The 23,001-nt window shown below is 50.4% G+C and overlaps 1 protein-coding gene across 5 annotated transcripts in view; it reads right to left on the reverse strand.

Moving 5' to 3' along the window:
* Window positions 1–1,929: 1,929 nt before the first annotated feature.
* Window positions 1,930–23,001, reverse strand: part of PIP5K1B (phosphatidylinositol-4-phosphate 5-kinase type 1 beta) — a 393,421-nt gene continuing 372,349 nt past the window's right edge. For all 5 annotated transcript variants that reach the window (XM_051846326.2, XM_008256190.4, XM_017341676.3 and 2 more), the window contains 2 exons: window positions 17,438–17,555; window positions 1,930–2,691 (listed from right to left, as the gene is read on the reverse strand). In XM_051846326.2, coding sequence (XP_051702286.1) covers window positions 2,689–2,691; window positions 17,438–17,555 — 121 coding nt within the window. In that variant the 3' untranslated portion in view covers window positions 1,930–2,688. The remainder of the gene's footprint in view (window positions 2,692–17,437; window positions 17,556–23,001) is intronic.

The following is a 23,001-nucleotide window of genomic DNA, read 5'->3' on the forward strand; positions in this document are numbered from 1 at the left end:
TGCATGGAGAACTTCAGGCTGCCTCCACATTTTAGTAGCTTTCCAGGAAGTAATGGCTAACGTTATGTGTCAACTTGCCCAGGCTAGGGTTCCCAGGTAGATGTAAATGTGGTTAAGGCCTACCAACCTCGGCTGAAGGAAGGGGGAATCTCCTTGATGTGAGCAGGCCTTACCATCAGGTGCCAGTCCTTAAAAGCAAAACGGAAGTTTCCTAGGAAGGAGGCAGTCTGCCTCAGGTCTGTACCACCAACTCTCTCTGGCCTGCCCCTGCACTGCAGGAGCCAATGCCTTAATAACCCCCTGAATCACTTAAATCAATGTATCTATGTCTGTCCATACCTCAGTCTAGCTAGCTCTGATTTCTTATTGAAATGCTACGCCCTGTGCATTAGTCAGGGTTCTTTACAGAACTAATATACAAGTTGAAGTGTTTAAATTAAAAATAAAATTTTAGTAGACTTTGGAAGTCACTGCTCCATTGGGTGACTTTTTCAAACAGATGGTCGCAACAGCCGGGGCTGAGGTGACCTGAAGGCAGGAGCCAGGAGCTTCTTCCGGGTCTCCCATGTAGGTGCAGAGGCTGAAGGACTTGGGCTGTCTTTCACTGTTTTTCTAGGCCATAGCAGAGAGCTGGACTGAAAGTGGAGCAGCCAGGACTCGAACCAGCGCCCATATGGGATGCCGGCACTGCAGGTGGCGGCTTTACCCACTATGCCGCAGCACTGGCCCCATGAGTGGCTCAGTTTGATGATGTCCAGCTTGGGCTCCTCACTCCAGCTTCCTTCTAATGTAGATGCTGGGAGGCAGTAACTGTGTTCCTGCAACCCACGAGGGAGACCTGGGCTGAGCTCCCAGCTTCCAGCTCCGGCCATGGTGAGGACTGGGAGTGAGCCAGTAGGTGGGAGCTCTGTTTCTCTAGCTCAAAAAACTAAGCTAAAATAAAAAGAGATTATTTTGGTGCAACAACATTTAGAATCCAAACACAGATTTTTTTCAAAAAGATTTTTGTTTTTTATTTGAAAGGCAGAATTAGAGAGAGAGAGAGACAGGGAGGTTTTCCACCCACAGTTCACTCCCCAAATAGCCTGCAATAGCTGGGGCTGGGCCAGGCCAAAGCCAGGAGCCAGGACCTTCTTCCTGGTTTCCCAAATGGGTGCAGGGGCCCAAAGACTCGGGCCATCCTCCGCTGCTTTCCCAGGCACATTAGCAAGGAGCTGGATCGGAAGTGGAGCAGCCAGGACTCGAATCGGCAACCACATGGGATGCCAGCACTGCAGGCAGAGGCTTAACCCGCTATGCCACAGCGCCGACCCTCAGATTTCTTATAATATGCACTTTCCATGAACTTTTTGATGACCTCCCTTATGTATGGTTTTCAAATTTTGTTGCAGCAAAATAAATGTATCTTTTAATTCGCTTTTCCAAGAGCTTTCTGAACTGCTTTATGCCTCAATGATTAAATAACAGTACCAAGTATTGAGGTTTCTGAGACAGATGAGCTAAGTACAGGCTGGTCTAGGGGGATGTTAGAAAACTTCCAAACTTCCAACTTTCTATTTCCCAAATGCCTGCAAAGGCTGGGGCTGGGCCGGGCCGAAGCTGTGAGCTGGGAACTCCATCCAGGTTGCCCACGTGGGTGGCAGGAGCCCCATTGCTTGCACTCTCACTGCTGCCTCCCAGGGCATGTGTTAGCAGGGAACTGGAGTCCGAAGCTGGAGCTGGCAACTGATCCCAGATACTGTGAGATGGGACACACGTGGCTCAGCTGCCGCTTAGAAGCCCACTACCTTTCCAGTTTGCTCTGTGAGGATATTCCGTTTATTTAGGATTCCCAAGTACCCCAAAATGGAGAGTGTCTGGGCTATTTTTCATTCATTAATAAAAGAAATGTAAAGATCAGGAATCATTAGAATCAATGTACTACTGCAGTTGAGAACAAAATATTTTATTTCTCTCAATAAAACTATAGTTTACAGTAGTATTTACTAAATAAATTATATAATTTCTCTTTTACAAGCAATAAACTAAATCACAAATATTTAAAAGACAATGTATATACACGACATAAGGCCTTTTATAAATAGCTTTGCTTTTCTCATTTCACTAATAAACAGTGAAAAAATCTTTATAGAAGCTAGTTTTCTATAAAGTATAGGCAGACCGATCACACTGATCTTTAAATGAAACCAATTTAAACTTTTAATGACAAGGGCTATGAGTATGATTTTGCAAAAAAAAAAAAAAAAGAAGCAGAATTTATACTTTTCCATTTTGCATGGATGGATTTTTTTAAAAATATATAAGCAGATTATGTACGTTGCTTTTGTGTAGAATCACTGGATGCATGCAAAATGAAATAACGCAAGAGTCCATAGGAAAATAGCACTTCCAATTCCAAAAAAGGTGATTGGCAATGGTATAGAAGCAGCTTAAAGACAGTTCATGCAGTTCTTCACAGTTCGGCAAGCAACAGCAATTGATAGAATAGTGTGGTATTTCCCCACCCGTCTGCTGAGCAGCCTGTGCACCCAGGCTCCCCAGGCATCTCGCAGGCTCCGGGTCCAGCTGGTCGTTACTCTGTGTGTCGTGGGGCTCAGCCAAGCTCCTCTGGAGAATGCTGGAGAGGAGAAACTTCTCTCCCACACTGTGTACATCTTGTCCCTGTGCTTAGATGGTCAGCATTTTCACTTACTGGGGAAAAAAGAGAGAGAGAGAGAAAGCAGATGAGACAGAGCATTGCCAGTGATTGATCACTCTTCCCTGAGGTGCAACCCACCTTGGATATTTCTCCCAGTAATTCCCTGGGAAGTGTGCAGGCAGGAAGGGGTGCATTAGGCTCAGTGTCCTTAGGCAATGACTAGCTCAGCATATGCTTTTCTGATGGACCTGCAACCCGCTAATTTCACCAAGGCTTATCAAGACCAAGTCTGGTGGGAGTTGGTGGCACAGTGGGCAGGTCACTGCTTGGGACACCCCCATCGCATGTCGAGGTGCTAGATCAAGTCTCGGCACCTCTGCTTCCCATCCAGCTTCCTGCTAATGCGTCCCAGGAATCAGCAGATGATGGCTCAAGAACTTGGATGGAGTTCCTGGATCTTGGTTTCAGCCTAGAACAACCTGGTTGGGGCATTTGGGGAGTGAGCCAGTGGATAAAAGATCTCTCCCTCTCTCTCTGTCACTCCGCCTTCCCAATAAGAAAATACATAAATCTCAAAAAAAAAAAAAAAAAAAAAAAAGGTCCCATGAAGTCTCCATAATGCTCGAGTTCCAGAACCAGAGTGGTGAAGCTCTCTGTTAGCTACAATGACCTACAGTTTCAGGCCTGGTCCCACCGAAGCACCGAAGCAGGCCCTCTCCTTGTGTGTGTTCAGGGCATCCCCTGTGTGCCTTGCAGCTGAAGTTCTCTGCCAGAGTGTCTCTGCGAGCGTCGCTTCTTCTCCTGTTTGTGTTCTCTTGGTGGATGCTCCCTCTCAGGCACACCAGTGTTTGCTGCCTCGATTCACCCATTCTGGCCTAAACGCACAGCCTGAGCACACATCCCTGTGAAGGCTTCCCACTGCCCTGCATCTGGGGTCCTTTCTATCTCTGGGTTCACTGACAGTTTTCTCAGAGCTTCCTTGTTTTCGTATACAAAGCCAGCACTCCCGGGCTCTGGGGAGTCTGGTCTTCCTAAAAATAAGAACGCATATTTCCACCTTATCACACTCACAGCAATCCAGCGTTAGGAGCTACTCCACAAGGCACCGTTGTCTGGGGACAGGGTGGAGTGGGCGCGTTTCTCTTGGCGCTGGGTTCCAGCAGTAGCAGGCATCTAAGAGCTCACCGTTTTTACAGGCAGTTGAATCAATCTGTGCACTCATGTACAGAAACCAGGACACGGCAGCGTGGCTGCGGCAAAGGCATGCTGCTACGGAACTGTGTGGCTGCGAGGATACCTGAGCGGCTCAGCTCCCACACCGCTGCCCCCGCACGTAATATCTGGACTCAGCAGCAGAGGGGACGCGACTCCTCTCCCAGGGGACACAAGCTGGGAGTTGCACTGCTCTGGAAGGGCGTGGACAGTGCAGACACAGACAAGCACTCTGTGCTGGGTCTGGCAGGAGGCGGGCTGGATTCTGGGCTGTTGGTACCGTAGCCTCCCGATGCCCCATCACAGCGTCCCTACCCATCAGCAGGCCCCAGGAGGCTGGCTGGTGTCTCCAGCATTCCCCCCCCCCCCCCCCCCCCGGGGGAAGGATTTCAGATTATGGCCTCTCATTTGAAAACTGTTAGTGCAGCAGTTGACATTTTAACACTGCTCCCTGCCTGATTCATTTGTTTTCCAAAGCCCCGACAGCAGCCCGGGGGCAGCCACGATGCACACAGGCTGAGGACTCCGCAGTGACTCCCGCTTCCCTGGTCACCTCCTGGAACACAGTGCTCATGCTCCTGCCTCCGCCACCCAGGGAAAACGCCTGGCTGCCTGTGAGGAGGGGCACGGCCGTAGTAGGCTAAGCCTCAACTTGCAGTGCCGGCATCCCATACAGATGCTGGGTCATGTCCCAGGTGCTCCACTTCCGATCTAGCTCTCTGCTGTGGCCTGGGAAAGCAGTGGAAGATGGCACAAGTGCTCGGCTCCCTGCACCCACGTGGGAGACCTGGAAGAAGCTCCTGGCTCCTGATCGGCCCAGCTCTGGCCGTTGTGCCCATTTGGGGAATGAACCAGAAGATGGAAGACCTCTCTCTGTCTCTCCCTCTCTCTGTCTGTAATTCTACCTCTCAAATAAATATTTTTTTTTAAGAATGTGCTCTCATTTAGAGACAGGGTCTTTTTTTTTTTTTTTTTTTTTTTTACAATTATTTATTTGAAAGTCAGACTTACACAGAGAGAGGAGAGGCAGAGAGAGAGAGATAGAGAGAGGTCTTCCATCTGATGGTTCACTCCCCAGATGGCCTCAATGGCTGGAGCTGCACCGATCTGAAGCCAGGAGCCGGGAGATTCTTACGGGTCTCCCACATGGGTGCAGGGGCCCAAGGACTTGGGCCATCTTCTACTGTACTCCCAGGCCACAGCAGAGAGCTGGATTGGAAGAGGAGCAGCCAGGACTAGAACCAGCACCCATATGGGATGCTGGTGCTGCAGGCCAGGGCGTTAACCCGCTCTGCCACAGCACTGGCCCCTAGAGGCAGGGTCTTTACAGAGGAAATCAGGTTACAATGAGGTCACAGGTGGGGCTCAAACTCAAGATTACTGATGTCCTTAGAAAAAACAATTTTGGACACAATCACATGCAGACAGCAGATGATGGAAAGAACTGGGGAGATGAGGGCCATCTGCAAGCCAAAGAGAGCCCTGGGGGGAGCCAGTGCCGCGGGTGCTTTCACTGCACACTGCCCTCCTCCAGAGCTGCAAGGAGACAAAGTCCCCTTGCTTATGTCACCCAGCCCGTGGGACCTGGAACCTGAGATTCCCAGTCTTTTCTTTATAAAGGAAGCTCTGTATTTGCATGCATTCTACTTAACCCTGTCCCTGTGGGGGCTTACTTCACAAGGTACCGTCATCTGGGGGCTGGGCGACTGGCAGAGAGGACCCCACGTGGCAGACACTTTGTTCAGGTCGCTGCCTAAGCAGCAGCGGCGGTGGCGGCATTTTCTGCGCTGAGTTCTCAGACTGCTAGCGGCCCTTTCAAAGAAGCCCAGGCGGCGCTGGCTTTGACGGAGGAGAAGGGCCGGCTGGGATCTGAGGGAAGATTAGCACCTCCGCGGTCAGGGCCCCGCTGTAATTGCAGCCTCCAGGCCAACTTGAAAGGCAGTGGATGCTGCGCCTGTCAGAGTGCGCTGCCTTTGACGTCTGGAGGACGCGCCCCCTGCTGAACTTGCACGCATGGCGCTGAAAGGCTACAATAAAGTCCATGGAGTGGGAACAGTCCATTGAGACAGGACGTTCCCCCTTAATTAGGTTGCAACGTGAGGACCTCCATTACGACTTATGCCAATGTCAGAGCTGCCTTTCCACCAGTAGGTGGCAGTAGAGGGCTGGCTGAAGGCAGGAACTCTATGGCAAGGCCAGTTCATAACCTGAAGTTCATGGCTTCTTTCTAGGGTTCATCTTGGAAAGGCACCCTAAGGGAGTGCCACAGCTCTGGCTTACACCAGTGTGCAAGCTCAGGAGACCCCAGCCCAGGAACTGAGGGCCTTTTAAAGAACCAATGCTGGGGGGGCCGGTGCTGTGGTGTAGTGGGAAAGCCACTGCCTACAATGCTGGCTTCCCACATAGGCGCTGGTTTGAGTCCTGGCTGCTCCACTTCCTACCCAGGTCTCTGCTAATGCACCTGAGGAAACAACGGAAGATGGCCCAAGTTCTTGGGCCCCTGCACCCACGTAGGAGACCCAGAAGAAGCTCCTGGCTCCCAGTTTCAGATCAGCCCATTTCCAGCCGTTGAGGCCATTTGGGGAGTGAACCAAAGGATGGAAAACCTCCCTTCCCTTCTCCCCCCATAACTCTACCTGTCAAAATAAATAAATAAATCTTAAAAAAAAAAAAAAGAACCAATGTGCTAGCCCACCCCCGGAGAATTTCTTTGTAGAACTCATTGAGTCCCCAACAGGCATGTACCTGACACTTGTTTGCGGAGAGCGTAAATGGGCCACACCTACATGATCTGACAGCAGCATAGCCAGGGAGAAGGGAAGTGAATGGGAAATGGAGCCTTGTGGTCCCAGGCCCCTCGGGAAGGCAAGGGTGTGGTGGGTTGAGCAGTGTCCCCCACCAACTCTTGTCGACTTAGAACCTCAGAGTGTGACCTCACCTGGGAATGGGGGCTCTGCAGGTGGCACTGGTTCACATGACATCATGGGGGCTAGAGTGAGCCCTAAGTCCCATGACTGGTATCCCTAAAAGAAGAGAGGACTCGGAGGCATGGAGAAGGCGGCTGTGGGGACAGACGCGAGGGAGAGCTCAGAGCCATGTAGGTTAAAGAAGACCAAGGAACCCACGGAGCCAGAAGCTGCAGGAGGCAGGGAGGCATCCTCCCACGGGCCTTCAAGAGGGCCTGGCCCCGTGGGCACCAGAGTCAGACTGCTGGCCTCTGGGGCTGCGGGACACTGCGCTGCCCTTGCCTGAGCCACCGGGGGGGTAACACGTTATGCAGCCCTAACAAACTAGCCCAGGCAGAGACACGAGGGAAGCCAGCCGTGAGGTGCCCACCCCTGAGCCCTCCTCATGCCACCCTCCACACTTACTGTGGATTTTCTCTTCCTCCTCCTCTATTGAAGGAGGGCGGTCCTGTTGACCAAGTCCATGGTGGGGTCGGAGGTGGGAGGTCAGGTCGGGGGTGGGGAAGGATTTTAAACTTGGTTTTCCGGGGCGGGCATCGTGGTGTGGTGAGGTACACAACTGCCTACAATGCTGGCATTCCATGAGCCTGGCTATTCTACTGCCGATCCAGCTACCCACTAACGTGCTGGGAAAGCAGCCCAAGATGGCCCACCTGCTTGGGTCCCTGCACCCACAGAGGGGACCCAGATGGAGTTCCAAGCTCCCGGCTTTGTCCTAGCCCAGCCCTAGCCACTGTGGCCATTTTGGGAGTGAACACGCAGATGGACAATCTCTCTCTGTAACTAACTTTCAAATCAATCTAAAAATCTTAAACAATAATAAACTTATTTTTGTAAATTCTCATTTGTTCCTAACCCGGCTCCTCCTAAGTTTGCTGCTTATTTCCTGTGGGCTCAAGGATTCCAAGACCCACGTCCGCAGCATCAGAGCCTGCTCCTCTTCCTTCAGCATTCTTGCCCGGGAGACAGCTTAAATGCCGGCCAGAGAAGACAGAAGGAGAAGCCCCAGCGGGAATCTGGAGGGACCGGGGAAAGGCAGAGAGCCCAGGCCACGGAGGCGAAGAGTGAGGAGTAACAGGGCAACTGTGGACGGCCTGGAGAGCCAGGCAAGCTGAAAAACAGCACTGGCCCTGAAGTGGGAAGTCGAGCTGGCCCATGAGGCCACGCTTTGGGGTAAAGCTGGCACAACACAGACAAGACCAAACCCAAGGCCTCAAACCCAGCTACCACAGAGAGCCCGGCACACTGTCACGGAACTGTTAGCTCTAGGCCTCACTTACCGGAAGAGCCAGGGTGCGTTTACAATTCCAACTCGAGGGTTCTAGACCAGTCCTTAGACAATGTAATGCTGTTTGCTTACAAGGAAAACAACCCCTTGGGCCGGTGTCATGGCTCACTAGGCTAATCCTCCGCCTTGCGGCGCAGGCACACCGGGTTCTAGTCCCAGCTGGGGCGCCGGATTCTGTCCCGGTTGCCCCTCTTCCAGGCCAGCTCTCTGCTGTGGCCAGGGAGTGCAGTGGAGGATGGCCCAAGTGCTTGGGCCCTGCGCCTGCATGGGAGACCAGGAGAAGCACCTGGATCCTGGCTTCAGATCAGCGCCAGTCGCGGCGGCCATTGGAGGGTGAACCAACGGCAAAAGAAGACCTTCCTTCCTCTCTGTCTCTCTCTATCTCACTGTCCACTCTGCCTGTCAAAAAAAAAAAAACCAAAAAACAAAAAAAAAAAAACCCACAGGTAACCTCCTAATCCAGACTGATGGCTGCCTTATGACTCTGAAGCCTATGTCACTCTTCAAGAAGAGGCATAACCCATAGGTGCAGCGACATCCACTTTTCAGCTCTTGTACAAATCTTTGGTTAATAATAACGAGGGGGCATCATTTCTGGAAACACAGGCTCCTAGTCTACTCTTCCTGAAATCTCTTCGTTTCTCAGCAACGTGTCCCATGTTGGGGGAGGAAATGGCATTCTCTGGTTCAGTGTCTTCCAAGACAGCGACAGGTGCTTGGCCTACTAGTTGAGATGTCTGAATCCCACATCAGAGGCCCCGGGTTTGGTCTCAGGCTCTTGGCTCCTGACTTCAGCTTCCTGCCGATGCACACCCAGGGAGGTGGCAGGTGATGGCTCAAGTACTTGGGCCCCTGTCCCCCAAGTGGGAGACCTGGACTCTGCTCCTGGCTGCCAGTGTTGGCCTGGCCCTGTCCCAGTCCCTGCTACTGCAGGCATCTGGGGAGTGAACCAGCAAATGGGAGGTCTCTCTCTCTCTCTTTTTTTTATTTGACAGGTAGAGTTAGACAGTGAGAGAGAGAGAGAGAAAGGTCTTATTTCTGTTGGTTCACCCCCCAAATGGTTGCTACAGCTGGTGTTGTGCTGATCCGAAGCCAGGAGCCAGGTGCTTCTCCTGGTCTCCCATGGGGTGCAGGGCCTAAGCACTTGGGCCATCCTCCACTGCACTCCCAGGCCACAGCAGAGAGCTGGACTGGAAAAGGAGCAACTGGGACTAGAACCCGGCGCCCATATGGGATGCCGGTGCCACAGGTGGAGGACTAACCAAGTGAGCCACGGTGCCGGCCCCTCTCTCTCTAATAAATAAATAACTTAAGAATATCTTCCAGGACAAACCCCGTGTTTGCCTTTTCTCCTTCCTCCTCTGCACTCAAACATCTGAGTGGCATCTTTGGTGGGTGAAGCTTCTAGCTCTCCTGAGAAGCAACAGAACTGCCGTTGTTGTAAATAAACTCCCCTTGCAGCAGCCAATAGTGGTTCAAACGGGAATGATTACGGAGATTCGGTCCTGGATGCATAACTGGTTATCCCCAATGCCAAAGAATCCGCATCTGAACACCCAGCAAGTTCCACTGAATTTCCTAAGGCCTCTGTGACCTAACTGCAAGTGTGTTTTCTTCTTTTGCTCAGGCCTTCCCCAAACACAATAGCACGATAAGCTGTGAATTCCATCATTTTCACTTCTCTGCCACCCTTCCTCCTGTGATCAAAGAGTATTATTAAGCAGCCTAAAAAGACATTAAATAATCAAGCTGTCCACAAGCCGCCCATCAGGGTACCAATCTCGAAGACTGGCATGGCTAGAAAGACAGCTGAACTATTTCTCCTGTCTCAACAGACTTCAAAAGCCTTCTGCAGAGACACTTACGCAGATGAAAGGACGCATTAGTGGGAACATGTTAATAGGGGCGGTGTGAAAGAGAGCAGGCCACCGCCTGGGGACTGAGTAGCGGAGGGGAGAACGCCACTGCTGGGTGAGGTCACCTTTCCAACTCCCAGATGATTAAAGGAGCAATCCCGTTACCTCCCACTCACCTGCCCGTTCTCGGCTCTGCATAAAAGGATGCTCTCCCATTTCCCCGGGAATGGCCTTTGTTGGCTATTTCTCTTCCCATGAACACCAAACTGCATTCTACATCAGGCAAAGGAATGGGAATAACAGCTGCCGAGACAGCATCCGTGCCTGAGCGTGTCTAGAACTCTTCAGAAAGTGGGATCCGGCTCTGTTGTGAAGGCTGCATGATTGCCCATTTTAAATCCACATGGCCTGCGCATCTCTGTTGTATTCTTTTCAATACCCTCATCTGTGTCATCAACTCAACATTCAGTGGGAAACACATCTTTGGGCACTGGATAAAGCCATCTTGAAAGACGCCTTCCTGGATTTGAATATTTGCAAATGAATCCAAGAGTGCAGAACTCACAGAGAGGTGAAGGGCCTTTTAGAAGCAGTGTGGGGGAACGAGGCGCGGCACCTGCTCCGAGCGCTTTACCAAGGACAATGGAGCAAGGCGCGGGTCTGCAAGGACACCCATCCTTTTGGGTTTCATATCACATTGCAGGACAGAGCAGGCCTGCTGGCCTAATTCGCATGCATGTAATGTGTGGGCTGAGCCTTACAGGGAAATTTCATATGCTATCTGGCGTGCGTAAGTCATCGATGAGTTTTTAAAGGGATAGATATATACAGCACTGCACACCAGGTACAAATAAAAGCTCTTGAGGACTGGGTCACAACGAGGAACAAAGAAGGGCTGTATGCTGGAGGGGAGGAGCGTTTCCAGTGAAAGCGGACCGCATCCAGTGACAGCCTGCAAGACAGTGTCACCACGGCTCCTTCCGGAGCCCTTTCAGTGACGACAGCTACGACTCAGAGCAGGCGAATCAGGCCGAGAGGAAGGGAGGGGCAGGGGCAGGACGGGCTCGTGTGGGGCTTGTCCATCCCCTCTTTCATAAAGCAGAGGTGATCACAAGACTGCAGGCAGAGCCACAGCACTGTCCGCCGCAGATCTGGTAGAACATGCAATATCAACAGCAGAGCTTTCTGGCATGAAAACACACCCTGGGATTACAAGTTAATGGTGCAGAACTTTCTAGATGGATTGCTATAAAATGTAAGCTTCAGTACCGTGTAGGTTTATGGTGACATAAAAAATAAAAATCTTCAGCTTGAAAACACAGCCCAGAATGACAAGTTAATGGTGCAGAACTTTCCAGAAAGATTGCCATAAAATTTAAGTTTAAATACTGTGAAGGTTTATGGGAGAGGAGGTGATGAAACAACAGAATCTGGAAAAACAACTGCAGCTACATGAGAAGAATCTTATTTTTGCGACTTCCTATAACTCAGAATGCGTCACAGCCTCTTAGGGCTGACGGGGTCTCAAAGATGATGTACTTCATGTTATAGATGTAGAAAAATCAGGCCTGGCTGGTGCCGCGGCTCACTAGGCTAATTCTCCACCTGCGGCGCCGGCACCCCTGGTTCTAGTCCCGGTTGGGGCACCAGTTCTGTCCTGGTTGCTCCTCTTCAAGTCCAGCTCTCTGCTGTGGCCCAGGAAGGCAGTGGAGGATGGCCCAAGTGCTTGGGCCCTGCACCCGCATGGGAGACCAGGAGAAGCACCTGGCTCCTGGCTTCAGATCAGCGCCAACGGAAGGAAGACCTTTCTCTCTCTCTCTCTCTTGCTCTCTCTCTCTCTCTCTCTCTCTCACTGTCTAACTCTGCCTGTCAAAAAAGAAAAGAAAAGAAAAAGAAAATAAAAAGAAAACTCAGGCCCAAACACAGTAATTCATGACTAATGATTAATGAGAGGTACAGACTTCACAGACTTTCTAATTCATGTTCCATTTTATTTTGCAACAGGTAAAGAGCCCAAATTGAAAACCACAAACACTAGGGCACTCATTTGGTGCAGCAGCATAGGCTGCCACTTGGAACACCTACATCCCATCTCAGTGCTGAGTCTGAGTCCTGTCTAGCATCCTGCCACTGTGCACCCTGACAGGCAGCAGGGACGGCTCAAGGGCTTGGGTCTGTACCACCCACATGGAGTTCTGAGCTCCTGTCTTTGGTCTGGTCCAACCCTGGCTGTGGTGGGCATTTGTAGAGTGAACCAGTGAATGGAAGGTCTCTGTCTTTCCTTGCCTTTGAAATAAAATGAAAATAAGCAAACACAAATGTTTAAAAATACTAGGAAAACTGTATGGGGGACATAAGGTCAAACAAGTGTTTTTCTGAAAGTACTAAGTTGTTATTCGTCTTTCCATTCTCACCCCCTCCCACCAGGGAAGTGAAAGAGGAGGTCATTTCACATCACCAAAGACATATACAGAAACACGTGGGACTCACGTTGCTCCTATTAAGCCAGATAAGGAGGATTTACAAAAGCGTAAAGCAACGCCACTCCTCTCATTAAATCTATTTTGGTTTTGTGAAATACAGTTACATTCATATGATATTATTTAAGTTAACATATATGTACAATTATTTTAGATGAACTAATTTCTTACAACTTTTCTTAGTTTTAATTTTAAAAATATGGAACACTGACGGATATAACCCGCATACACAAAAACTCTTTGGGATCTCGAACAATTTTTAAGAGCATACAAAGGTCCTGAGGTCAAAAAGTTAGAGACCAGCTGCCCTTGAATATTAAAAAAATGACCGGAGGGGTGGGTGCTTGGCCTGTTGGTTGAAATGCCAGCCAGGACTCCGCATCACAAGGAGAGGATGGAGGGGAGGTTTGCATGCGTGGTCAATGGCAACAGTGAGAGCCTCAGAGTTCAAGTTTAAGAGGCTGAGCACACAGAGCTGGATGCTCTGTCATTTACCAGTTCCATGAATGTGTGAAATCCAGCCTCAGTTTCTCTACCTGTCTAAATGAAGACAAGGACAACCCCTGTCTAGATGAACGAGGTAATGCAAAAGTACCTGGCACCAGGGATGTGCTCAGTTTGGCCGTGAGTTTTATTATTAAACTCCCTTCCAACAATACCAAATCGTCCTTATCAGAGTCTACTGGAACTTTCATTCCCTATTTTTTTTTTTTTTTGACAGGCAGAGTGGACAGTGAGATGGAGAGAGACAGAGAGGAAGGCCTTCCTTTGCTGTTGGTTCACCCTCCAATGGCCGCCGCGGCCGGCATGCTGCGGCTGGCGCACTGCGCTGATCCGATGGCAGGAGCCAGGTACTTATCCTGGTCTCCCATGGGGTGCAGGGCCCAAGTACTTGGGCCATCCTCCACTGCACTCCCTGGCCACAGCAGAGAGCTGGCCTGGAAGAGGGGCAACCGGGACAGAATCCGGCGCCCCAACCGGGACTAGAACCCCGTGTGCCGGCGCCACAAGCCAGAGGATTAGCCTAGTGAGCCGTGGCACCAGCCATTCCCTATTTTTTATACTTTACTTGATTTAATGTATTTTTAAAGATTTTATTTATTTACTTGAGAGGCAGAGTTAGAGAGAGAAAGGCAGAGGGAGAGAGAGGTCTTTCATCTGCTGGTTCACTCCCCAGATGGCCGCAACAGCTGGATCCGAAGCCAGGAACCAGGAATTCCTTCTGCATCTCCCATTGCAGGTGCAGGGACCCAAGCACTTGGGCCATCCTCCACTGCCTTCCTAGGCCATAGCAGAGAGCTGGACTGGAAGAGAAGCAGCCGAGACACAAACCAGCACCCATATGGGATGCTGGCAACCCAGGCGAAGCTTAGCACACTATGCCACAGCACTGGCCCCCTTGATTTAATATTTTAAAAACATACTGACACATAGTACTTGTTCCTATTTAGGGATGCAGTGTGACATTTTCATCTGCGTATACAAGGTGTGATACCGGATCAGGGTGACCTTAGATACTCATCATTTCTTTGTATTGGAACACACAGACTCTTCTCTACCAACGATTCTGAAATACACGACTAACTGTTGCCAACCACAACAGTTTCATGCTGAAATTTAAAAGACGCTGTCTGAGCCCAGGCTTGTCTCTGAGTCCTGTTTTCCCCTGTATCTTCTCGCCACATCGCCTGCTGTCTTAAGTGCTCTGGGTCTGACCTGTACAATGCAGGGCAGCACATTTCCTTAAGTGGGCAGCGTGGCTCAGCTGTTACCACTGCTGGTTCTGGGCAGGTCCCCAGGCACTTGAATCCCAGGTCTTCCTGAATGTATAAATGCTGTACCACCTGGCCAGACTGCATAACCTCTGTGTGCCTCAGTTTCCCTGTCTGTGAAATGGAGCTGCTTCACAGGGATACCCTGAGAATTACATCTAATGTGGGTAAGATATCTGGGGCAGTTCCAGGTGTGTAGGAAACACTTAAACATGTTTCAAAGCTTACTGGGATTTGCCACAAAATTGGACCTGGCGACGTCCATTTTTCTCCAAGCTTGGCAGGGGATGTCCATTGCCTCGGTACCCGCTCCGCATTTTGCCTGACCCCGCCCCCCTTCTTTCCTCCCTCCCCTCACTCTGGGCCACAGCAAAGCCTTGGCTGGGACCGGAGAACCACACCAGCCAGCCACCACCACCACCACCATCTCTGTTACCTCTAAATTTCCATGACCCTTTGATTCCTAATTGGCCCCCACGTGCTAGCAATGCAACCAGCAAAGAATGCTGGGCTTTCCCTTTGCCTCCCTCCCCCCATTTAAAAGTGATTTATATACTGGAAGGCAGAAGGAGAGAGGTAGAGAGAGAACAGCAGAGAGCTCTTCCACTCACGGGTTCATTCCCCCCAGATGGCTGTAATAGCCAGGGCTGGAGCCAGGAACCGGGAACTCCATCCGGGTCTCCCACATGGGTGTCAGGGACTGAGGCACATGAGCCATCACCCATTGTTTCCCAGGTCATTAGCAGGAAGCTGGGTGAGAAGTAGAGCAGCTGGGAATCGAACTGGTGCTCTGATGGTGGATGCGGGTGTCCTCAGTTGCATTTTTTTTTTAAATTTATTTGAGAAGAAGAGTTACATGCAGAGAGAGAGAGAGAGAGAGGGAGAGAGGTCTTCCACCCACTGGTTCACTCCCTAAATGGCCCCAGCAGCCAGAGCTGGGCTGATCCAAAGCCAGGAGTCAGGAGCCAGGAGCTTCTTCCAGGTCTCCCATGTGGATGCAGGGGCCCAAGGACCTGGGCCATCTTCCACTGCTTTCCTGGACCACAGTAGAGAGCTGGATTGGAAGAGGAGCAGCCAGGACTTGAACTGGTGCCCATATGGGATGCTGGCACTGAGGTGGAGGCTTAGTTCACCACATCACAGTGCCGGCCCTGCCCACTGCATCTTAATCTTAGACTGTAATGTTAATCAGGAATAGGTTATCTCGGGGTGGTACTGCGGCGCAGTGGGTAAAGCTGCCACTGCCTATGAAACAGACATGACATATGAATGTCTGCTCCTGTCCTGGCTGCTCCACTTCTGATCTCGCTCCCTGCTAACGTGCCTGGGAAAGCAACAGAAGATGACCCAAATGCTTGGGCCCCTGCTACCCACGGGGGAAACCTGGAATAAGCTTCTGGCTTCTGGCTCTGGCCTGGCCCATGCCTGGCTGTTGCGGCCATCTGAGGGGTAAAGCAGCAGATGGAGGACCTCTCTCTATCCCTTTCTCTGTAACTGTCTTTCAAATAAATAAATAATTTTTTTTACAGGCAGAGTGGACAGTGAGAGACAGAGAGAAAGGTCTTCCTTTTTTTGCCGTTGGTTCACCCTCCAATGGCCGCCGTGGCCGGCGCACTGTGGCCAGCGCATCATGCTGATCCAAAGCCAGGAGCCAGATGCTTCTCCTGGTCTCCCATGGGGTGCAGGGCCCAAGCACTTGGGCCATCTTCCACTGCACTCCTGGGCCACAGCAGAGAGCTGGCCTGGAAGAGGGGCAACCGGGACAGAATCCAGCTCCCCGACCAGGACTAGAACCCGGTGTGCCGGCGCCGCTAGGTGGAAGATTAGCCTAGTGAGCCGCGGCGCCGGCTTAAATAAATAAATCTTTAAAAAAGAAAAAGAAAAAGAAATATGTTATTTCAAAAACTAAAAAAGAAAGAAGGAAAGGGAGAAAGGGACCATAATTATATTCTTAGGATTGTATCTATGAATTACAGTGAATCTGTTGTCTTTGTATTAATAGTACATTAACATGAAAAAATAAAGTATTAAGCAAGTTCTTCCACACTGGTTGGAGGTAGGGGGCACTGTTTTATACAGGGAAGTCAAGGAAGGCCTATCTGAGAGGAAGCTTGGGCTGAGGCAGTGAAGGAGGTGAGGGAAAGACTGCATGACAGGAACAGCCAATGCAAAGGCCCTGAGGCAGAAACGTGCTCGGATGGAGTGAGAAAGAGCAGGAGGCAGTGTGGCTGGGGGAGGCAGGGAAGGTCAGCCGTGCAGGGCAGTGGGGACTCTGGACCTTGCTCCATGACAGCTGGGCAGACGCTTGAGGGCTGGGGGCTGAAGGGCAGCATTTAAAATGACCGGCGTCCTGCAGGGCACAGCTGAAGGGCTAGGTCAGGGGAGAAGCAGAAAGTGCAGCCTCAGGCGATGCACAGGGTAAGACTCAGACCAGGTGCTGCCAAGGCCTGAGGGGGGCGTGTCTGCGTGTGCGTGTGTGTGTGTGTGCACATGTGTGCACCCGCGGAGACAGACTGTTGGCTCAGGGCGAGCACACAGCAAGCAGACAGGAAACACCAATCCCCACTTTCCCTGATTCCTGTGGCTCTGTGCATGTGTGCAGGGACACTGGTACATGTGCAAGACGCACCATGAACGGAAACACCCTTCCCCAGCCTAGACCAGCAGGCTGCCTTCCCAGGCGTCACGTCACGGTTCCTGCAGGGTGCTCACCCATCTCATCGCTGGCATCCCAGAAGCAGCCACGTGAGGTGGGCAGGGAGGCAGTCACAGAGGCTCCGGCCCAAAGCACAGAGCTGGCTGCTGGCAGCCCAGGGGGCAGTCAGCGAAGATTCTTGGGTGCTAAACTCCAGTTCTTTCCACTGCTGGCCTCTTGACCTTATCAAGGTTCAAACACTAGGGGGCACAGTGGAGTCCACGGAAGACACAACTTCCCTGGGAAAAGCAGCAAGGAGTGCAGGTCGCCTGGGCGCTGGGGCACCCGTTCCCTTGTTCTCCCCGTGACTCAGCACTAACCCAGTTACTCTGCTGTACAGTAGTTCACTTGCACTGTGGGCAAACAGCTTGGACAAGGCTGCTCGGTCTGCCCAGGCGATGGGCTGCAACTGTTTCTTTTAGAATCCAAGTGTGTGTGGCTTCCCAGAGGTTTTTCTTGCGTAGGCCACGGCCTACATCCATTTGTAAACCAGAAAGGGAGGAGGAGAAATGAAAACAAAACCAACTCACTAAATAGACGTCCAGCACCGAGGCGTTGTCGTCCTGCGTTTCCAGGGCGGCTGGCTCGGCCGTCAGGTAGATGGTCCCCTCTTCCAAGGTGAAGGTGGAACTGGAAGGCAGCCCTTTGCTGGAACAACAGAGGCGAACTGTGAACCCAGAGTTCGGGCTAAGAGCCGGAGCGGGCAGCTTTTTTTGGGATGCAGAACTGTGCTGAGAGTTGGTCCTAGCTGGAGATGGGGTCTCTGGGTTTAAAGAATGTGGCTTTGTTAGTGGCACATTTTCCCTCTTTAGTGTAGGAGACATTGGTGGCATTTTTGCTAGGGGAATCTGTGGGCCCCACACCTTTCGAGTGGTTTTCCCTTAGCTGCTATTTCAGTTCTCTTCTCACACCCTGTCTGCAGGGGCTGCAGCCCAAGACCCCCAGTGGACGCCTGAAGCTGCAGATGGCACTGAATCCTATGTTCAGCATGTTTTTCAGACACACACATACCCATGATAAACTTTCACCATCTCATTTAAAGGAAGCACGAGGGCTTCTCTTCAAAAGGCCAGTCCCCATTCTTGCAGGTTAGGACGTTAAGTACAACCAGGTTTACCTGAACGTAAGCACTGCCATGTTGCAACAGTCACTATGGAAACTGAGACACTAACGGGTGGGTAGCTTATACAGGGTAGAAACTGGACAAAGAGATGCTGTGAGATTTTAGCACATGACTTAGAACAGCACACAATTTAGAACTTACAAACTGTTGACTTCTAGAATTTTCCATTCAGTGTTTTTGGACCCCTGGATATTATGGAAAACTGAAACCACAGAAAGCAACGTTGCAGATGAAAGGGGACTGCTGTATTCATGTGCTGCTGGTTTACGGAAGATACTGCATGCACCATTAGCCATGACCACTTTTTTTAACGTTCATTTATTTTTATTTATTTGAAAGGCAGAATGACAGAGAGAGAGCAAAAGAGAGAGAGACCTTCCATCCACTGGTTCACTCCCCAAATGCCTGCAACAGCCAGGGTTGGGCCAGGCTAAAGCCAGGAGCCTGGAACTCCATCTGGGCCTCCCACATGGGTAGCAGGGCCTCAAGTACTTGAGCCATCACCTGCTGCCTCGTAGGGTGTACACTGGCAGGAAGCTGGGTCAGCAGCAGAGGTGGGACTTGAGCCCAGGCACTCTGATATAGGATGCCGGTATAACAAGTGGTAGCTTAACCCACTGAACCACAATGCCCACTCTGATGCTTTAAAAAAAAAAACTATTTTCTTCTTTTCTCTTTTGTGCTGAATGGTTATATTACATCTGTGGTTCTCAAACTTCATGTGCATGAGAATCCTGAAGCCCCTGTGTGGGCTCCCTTCACTTTCTGACCCAGCAGGTTTGGCATCGAGCCTGGGGCTGATACTCAAGCTGTTGGTGCAAGGACCACGCTTGCAGTAAGCACGGATTACACAGATACAGGCCCTCTATTACACGTTTCCTGAGGCTGGCCCACGTGTACCCCCAGTAACAACAATAGCAGCTGAAGCCACGGCAACACAGGCGGACCGCGTACGGAGAGTCAGCTGAACAGAGGCCACTTTGCTTTGCCAGGGCTAACTTGAAGTATGTGGTCCATTTTGACAGTGTTGAAATGAGTAATGAACTTAGAGGCCTAGGAAATGCACGTTTTTTTCCCCCTATAGAAATAAAAGTCAGTTATGATTGTAGCCCATGGAAATCTGTTACAGGAAGGTCTTACAGGAAGAAGAAAAAAGTCGGAGGCAAGAGGGTGATGCTGGTGTTGGGAGGGCAGGCAGAGGGGCTGGCCACCAGCAACAGGCAAGGAGCCGCAGCGGGTCTGTGGGCTCCTGCGCAGAGGGAGGGCTGGTGGGCTTCGTCTCCCTCTTCCTAGTGACCGTGTCCAAAACCCCTCGAGGCACGGATCAGAGCTTTTCTGATATTTGCGAGTGTGGACATGAAAGGGTTAAAGGCACCGCACCTTGCATCTGACACATTGTCTCCCATGTTCTGGGTACAGTTAGAAAAAAAAAGGCCCCTTGCTGTTCAACCTAAGACAGGCTACACAGTCTGGACTGGAGCCTGTCCTGATGGACCGTGGCGCAGCAGGGCACCTTGGCTTCTTTACTTTTGTTGCTGACTTTGTAACGGAATCCCTCAGATTTCTTGGGTTAAGTAAACCATGAGAATTCTAGAGTCGCATGCGGAGAGGCACTGGGTGCAATAAAGACGCCTCAGGTAATTTGGTGGATCAGAAACAAGAACGCGGTCATGACCTTCACCTGGTTTCTGCCGTGGAACGGCGAAGCAGCCACTCGCCCTCTCCCTCCTCCGGCAGGTATAGCAGGATTCTGCTCAGTTACTCTTGTGAGAAATGCACATCCTTGGGCCGGCGCCGTGGCTCACTAGGCTAATCCTCCGCCTAGTGGCGCCGGCACACCGGGTTCTAGTCCCGGTTGGGGCGCCGGATTCTGTCCAGGTTGCCTCTCTTCCAGGCCAGCTCTCTGCTGTGGCCTGGGAGTGCAGTGGAGGATGGCCCAGGTGCTTGGGCCCTGCACCCCATGGGAGACCAGGAAAAGCACCTGGCTCCTGGCTCCTGCCATCGGATCGGCGCGGTGCGCCGGCCGCAGCGCGCCGGCCACGGCGGCCATTGGAGGGTGAACCAACGGCAAAAGGAAGACCTTTCTCTCTGTCTCTCTCTCTCACTGTCCACTCTGCCTGTCAAAAAAAAAAAGCACATCCTTTATCTACCGACACACCACAGGCAGAAACGAGCTGTGGGAAAGTATACAGCTGTGACACGACTTCTGGTTTTTACTTTTTTGGCTTACAAAATTAAAAAAGAAGCCCTTTAATGGCTTCTGGGTTATTTTGTAGCTGTACAATTTAATTGATGAGGCTCCAAAACTAAGTTTTCCCCTTTCAGTCTGAGTTTTTACCTATGATTATGTATTTCTCTCCTAAGACATCTGTCCATCCATCTATCCATCTGGGAGATCAAGAACATTCTGGAAGTGCTTTTTCCTTTAAAATTTTGTTTATTAAATTTTTTTTTATTTTGAAATAATTGGAAGCTCACAGAAAAGGAGCAGGAATACTAGTAAGAATTCCAGGATACCCTGCAGTCAGATCCATTAGTTACTATCATGTGAACACTTTTGCTTTATCATTTTTTTTACAAATATTCAAATATTTTTTCTGAACTGTTTAAACAGATTGAGTTGCACACAAGATGCCTCCTTACCTCTAATCTCATTAGTGTGAATTTTCTAAGAACAAAAAATCCTTTTTTTTTCTTTTGTTTAAAGACATTTATTTATTTGAGAGGCAGAGTTACAGGGAGTTAGATTGGAAGTGGAGCAGCTGGGCAGCTGGGACCCAAACCAGTGTCCATACGGGACACGGCACTGCAGGGGGTGGCTTTACCTGCTACGCCACAGTGCTGGCCCTGCTCTGCTGCAATTTTAGTGACTTGCAACTACAGAATGAAACCAATGTGATGGAGGCCAACGTGCCAGGAACTTGCAACATAATCACCTAACAGTGGCAGGAGTGCTGGTGAGGCCAGCACCTGGGGACCTGCATCCCATGTTAGTGTGGTTCTAGTCCAGGCTGCTTCACTTCCAAACCAGCTCCCTGCTCATGGGCCCGGTAGTAAACATGGAGTTTCTGGCTCCTGGCTTTGGCCTAGCCTCAGTCCTGGCTATTGCGGACAGTGGAGAGTGAACAAATGGATGGAAGATATCTCTCTCTCTGCCATTCTGCCCTTCACATATATAAATAAAAGATAAAAATAACAATAGATATCAATATTTAACAAAAATAATAAGGCTACATAAGTTTCCAACAGTTTCATATTTAAACAAAAACTATCTATATGAAGGAACTTGGTAAAATACACAGTGCTATGTAAATAACCAGGCATTTATATGGTCAAGTACCAGTAAATGTATGCTGAATAGCATGGCTTATTGTCCTGGCCGAGAGTGACAGCTCCATCACCAGTTAATGTTTATCTTTGCTCTCCTCATTCAAATGAGCGGCATCTGCTGAGTGAGAGCAGAGTACAGAACTGGTGTGTTACGTCTCAAATCTTAGACACTACCTACTGCTGAAAAAGGATGAGGACCCACTATCAGGAGACAGAGCCCCGAGCTGATAAAGCTCAACAGGCCAGGAGCAGGTGCCTTTGGAGGACATGGATTTGGCCTCACATTCTGGCTCTTCCTCTCGGTGGTGTGTGACGTCAGCCAAGGGTCCCAGCCCTCTGAGCTCAGCTTCCACAGTTGCAATGAAAATAACAACACCAACGCAGCGGGGTTGCTGGCGTGATCCGTGATAATGAACACACCACGCAAATGTCTACTGAGCATCTATGCACGCATGTTGTATCTGAGGTGCTAGCATGTAGCAGAGATCAACACAGATGTCTCTGCCTCATGGAACTTCCATCATATTAAGGCAGACAGACAGTGAGGTTACAGTATATATGAGTATTATGTGGACCTCAACGGCTAAGGGGTAGAGAAAGGAGATGCGAAGTGAGCAAGAGGCAGAAGCAAACTCCAAGCAGCAAACCCTCCTTGCTCTACTGTCGGTTTCAAGGGTCACACACATGAGTCAGACACACAGAGGACAGATGTCAATCACTCTGACGGGTGCCGCTGAAGCCCCTTCCGCTGGGCTGGCATGGAAGATTCCCCCCACCCCCAATCTTCTCTGAAGGTCATGGTTCCCTGCCAGCTCCCAGTCCCTCCAACCTCTTCCCAAGGTCAGAGGTGGGCACTCAAAAGGGTTGCAGAACTGGTTTTTGACCACTCCCCTCGCAAGTTCTGTATCTCAGACTCACTTTTGCTTTGGGCCTCAGCCAGAACTCATGCTAAAAATATTTCATTTTAACACTGGTATGTTATTTTTAGCAAAGAGAGAAAAGTAAAGGTCAAACACATTACTGAAGATAAAGGCGTCTCTTTCCCCATCACAGAGGACATGAAGCACTATCCGGGCTCAGGAACCTGCTCACTGCTCTGCACACAAGAGCTTGCCACAAAGTGCATGAAAAACGGATGCAAGGATTTCAAAAGTTTTTTGCAGCCAAATAAACTTATCTTTTAATTCCATTTTCCACAAACTTTCTGAAATACCTGCAAATGTGTGTTGGTTGCTACTTAAAAATATTAATGAAATGTTATTATTAAAAAAGTAAGGCGGTGATATAAGAGAAAATCATCCAACCCAAATAAATGCATCCATCATCCACAGCAAATTCCTCCTCTCCTGAAGATGCCACAGACAGCACAGGTTAAGACAGATTCTAGAAAGAATGATCACTTAGGGACTGGTGTTGTGGTACAGTGGGTAGAACTGTCACCTGTGACACCAGCATCTCACGAGGGCGCAGGTTTGTGTCCCGGCTGCTCCACTTCCGATCCAGCTCCCTGCTGATGCACCTGGGAAACCAGCAGAGAATGGCCCAAGTGTTTGTGCCCCTGCACCCATGTGGGAGAGCCGGGTGGAGTTTTGACCTCACCCAGCTCTTGCTGTTGCGCTCACAGGGGGAGTGAACAAGCAC

This window comes from Oryctolagus cuniculus, chromosome 1, assembly GCF_964237555.1.
Source record: "Oryctolagus cuniculus chromosome 1, mOryCun1.1, whole genome shotgun sequence".
In the NCBI taxonomy this organism is placed as follows: Eukaryota; Metazoa; Chordata; class Mammalia; order Lagomorpha; family Leporidae; genus Oryctolagus; species Oryctolagus cuniculus.